Source organism: Triticum urartu, unplaced genomic scaffold (genome assembly GCF_003073215.2).
Source record: "Triticum urartu cultivar G1812 unplaced genomic scaffold, Tu2.1 TuUngrouped_contig_4607, whole genome shotgun sequence".
NCBI lineage: Eukaryota > Viridiplantae > Streptophyta > Magnoliopsida > Poales > Poaceae > Triticum > Triticum urartu.
Window position 1 is genome coordinate 3,737 of NW_024115209.1, and position 3,407 is coordinate 7,143.

General features: G+C 45.3%; 1 protein-coding gene across 1 annotated transcript; it reads left to right on the plus strand.

Annotated features, from left to right (window-relative positions):
• Positions 1–436: 436 nt before the first annotated feature.
• LOC125528061 (lysophospholipid acyltransferase LPEAT1-like) lies at positions 437–2,880 on the plus strand (the record flags this gene model as incomplete). Its single annotated transcript, XM_048692580.1, is given in 4 exon segments — positions 437–1,019; positions 2,347–2,466; positions 2,602–2,639; positions 2,816–2,880. Coding segments are annotated over 4 exon segments (673 nt in total), but the record flags the coding sequence as incomplete, so codon positions are not given.
• Positions 2,881–3,407: the final 527 nt, after the last annotated feature.

The following is a 3,407-nucleotide window of genomic DNA, read 5'->3' on the forward strand; positions in this document are numbered from 1 at the left end:
CAACCTAATAATAACAAATGGAGGTACTATAACATAATAGACGATAACCACTCCAACACTGAGGCACGGTTCTTGATTAATTTTTACAAACACAAATTAGATTTTCATTCAATGTGAGAGTACATTAATTTTCTCTTCCGCTGTAATGCATAGGCATAGAATAATTTTGATGTATGAAAAAATAGTACAAATTACATATTCATTCAATGGGAGTGCACGTTAATTTTCTCACCCATTGCAAACTCACGGGCATTGATTAAATTTGATGGACAGAAAAAACTTTTTTTCATACCGAGGTAATATTCTTTCTTATTACAAACCACGGGCATTTGCGCTAGTCAGATGTATGATAGGAAGCGTTTTCCCAAAGAGAAAAGAGACCCAAAGTTCTGCAAAACCGTCAGATGTAGATCTGACGCCCCACCTCTCCCACGTCACCGTCCACCCTTTCCTGCGGCAACGCGCCGACCAAACTACTCGACACAAACCCGTAAAAACACAGGCCGATCTCGGCTCGCCCATCGTGCCGATCTCGGCCTCCCGGCTCTCTCCACTCGCCTCAATCCCCAATGGCCGTCGACACCACCACCGCGGCGCCTTCCCACCCTGAAGGCGACGAAGGCGGTGAAGAGGCAGTGCGGCCGCTCCTCTCCGGCGCGCCCGCTGAGGTGGAGGATGAGGAACTGGACATCAGGTACGCGCCCTATGCGCGCCGTGATGCGTACGGGCCGATGGGCCGCGGGCCGCTCTCTGCGGCGCAGGTGGCACGGTTAGTGCTGGCGGGCGTCGTTCTCCTCCCGCTCCGTCTCGTCGCAGGGGTGCTCCTGGTCGTCGCCTACTATCTCGTGTGCCGTGTGTGTACGCTGTTTGTGGGCGGAGTGGGAGAGGGCCGTCCCCGCCTACAGGGGTTGAGGAGGGAGGCCGTGCTGCGTGCTGGCCGCGTGTTGTCGCGGGCAATGCTGTTCGTGTTCGGGTTCTACTGGATCCCCGTGTCCGATCGAAGCTTCCCCAATGCCGAGGTCAGTACGCGACCTTCCTCTGTCACATTGTAATTTATTTAGCCGATGTGTCCTGGCTGTTTCCCTACGTACAGTACTTGCTAGTGGGTCCCACATTACATGACTATGTCGTGGTTGGCGAACATGGCACTGGTTTGAAAGAGAGAGAATGTTGTGATACCGGGGTGTGCGTGACAGCGTAGGACTACAGATGTTCTGTGGTGCTGTAAGTTGTGGTAACTATGGTGAATCGCATAATGTGTGTGGCTATTTGCTAGGTGAGTACTCGCTACTAATCTGGTAATGTTTGCACTGCAGCATCTCTCATGTTGGCATGAGAACTGTTTTATACCTGCAGTCACGGGCCCATATCAATTGGTTGCCGGTTTTGGTCTCTTTGTGTGTAAGTACATGCAAAATTTGGAACATGCAGTATGCGGTGATAAGCATTAGAATATGCTGCAAATGGACGAATGAATGTTCCTCCGGTAAAAGATAGTGCTTGGACAATTGTGGTTAAACTCCTCCATATGGCTTAAAGATGCTTGTTATAACCTCATATGCAAATTACAGTTTTATTGTGTTGCTAAGAAAAAGAATGTCCCTGCAGTTTGTTCCTGTGTAGATCCATTGGATCAACACTTCATCAAATTGGAAGTTGAATTGGTGTCATATTCCCTACATGTTAAGATCTATTTATGTATTCTAATTAAGCTTTATCGTAACTTGAAATTAGCAAACATGTCTCAGTGTGAAAGCTAAACTAAATGGTTGCAACATGTCTTGGATTCTTCATGTATGCAGAATGCGGAAGCTTAAATTGGTCATAAGTGTCTCTTTTCTTTAGAACCTCTTGGGTGGTATGTTAGTTTTGTTGGAAAAAATTGTACATAAAAAAATGCCAATTGTTTCCTGCGATCTTCTTCATGTACTGTCTTGTACAAGCATTGTATATCACCTCTCTTGTGTTATTGTGACCCATGATTAGGGGCAGGGGTGAGCAGGGGCAAGCCGCCCTGGGTCTCCTGATGCTAATAAGGGTACCACCCCCCTCCCTCTACTAAAATTGGTTTGGTTTTTAACTCGGGGAGTAGCCGGGGTCTCCTTACATAGATTGAGAGACCCCTGAATTAATCTGATCCATACGGGATAGAAACTCTATCTTTGGAAATTTTAATAGAAAGGCAGGGAGGCAGTGCGACCCTAGCTGTGCTGCCGACTGGCCTGGCGCTACATAGCGGTGGTCCCACAGCTTATACTGCTGCCCCCACATGACATGTGTCCATGCGACCGAACTATAATTTTGCTTCCTGGTTCCCGTGTCATGTTAGTATAATATTTTGTTCAGGATGTACCTAAAGATCACTATGAAGAACTGGAAAGACCAGGGGCGATTGTATCTAATCATGTGTCATATGTGGACATTCTTTATCATATGTCAGCTTCTTCTCCGAGTTTTGTTGCTAAGGTACCAAAGACAATGTTATTCATGTTGATACAGTGACTTCCCTGCAAAATTATTTTTGCACAATTACTTATAATTGTATGAACTTACATCTTCTTCAATCTAAATGCCTTGTTCGTGCTTAATTATTCTTTGTAGAACTCAGTGTCCAAGTTGCCGTTGATTGGTCTCATAAGGTAACTTAATTTTTTCTTATTAGTGTTTGTAGGAAGTGCCTTATTAAGACAATATGTGAAAAGATAGCCTTAATTGTTATATTCTTTTCACTTTAAAAGTTTTTGTGAGCTTAACATTTTCTATTTATGTCAATCTTGCATATAATATATTGAGGGTATTTCTCTCTCGATTGCAGCAAATGTCTTGGGTGCATTTTTGTTCAACGAGAATCCAAATGTTCAGATTCTAAAGGTGTCTCAGGTATGTATTGACATGCATTCATTGATGTCATTTGCAATCTTACTTGTTATTCTCAGTGTTCAAAAAATGTCCATTACCAAAATGCTTATTTTTGGCACTGATTCAAATATGCCATTGATTTTTATTACAACAACAGCAACGACTAAGCCTTTAGTCCCAAACAAGTTGAGGTAGGCTAGAGCTGAAACCCATAAGATCTCGAAACCAACTCATGGTTCTGGCACGTGGACACTGGCGGAGCCTCTTGGAGGCCATGTGGGGGGGGGGGGGGCATGAGCCCCACTTCCAAAATTGAAAAACTAATTTAGTACTAAGCGTTTCAGCCCAGCCCAGTATACACCCCTCCCTCCTAGGCCCCAGCCCAATGAACCGACAACCTCTCCCACAACTGATGCACGCTTGTCTCTCCTCCTTCTCCTTTCCCCAAATCGACAGAAAATTTTCTCTATCCCCCAAATCGCCATGGATGGCGCGCCGTCTTGGCTTGACTGCCAACCGTCACTTACCAGTCATCACTGCTGCCAGCC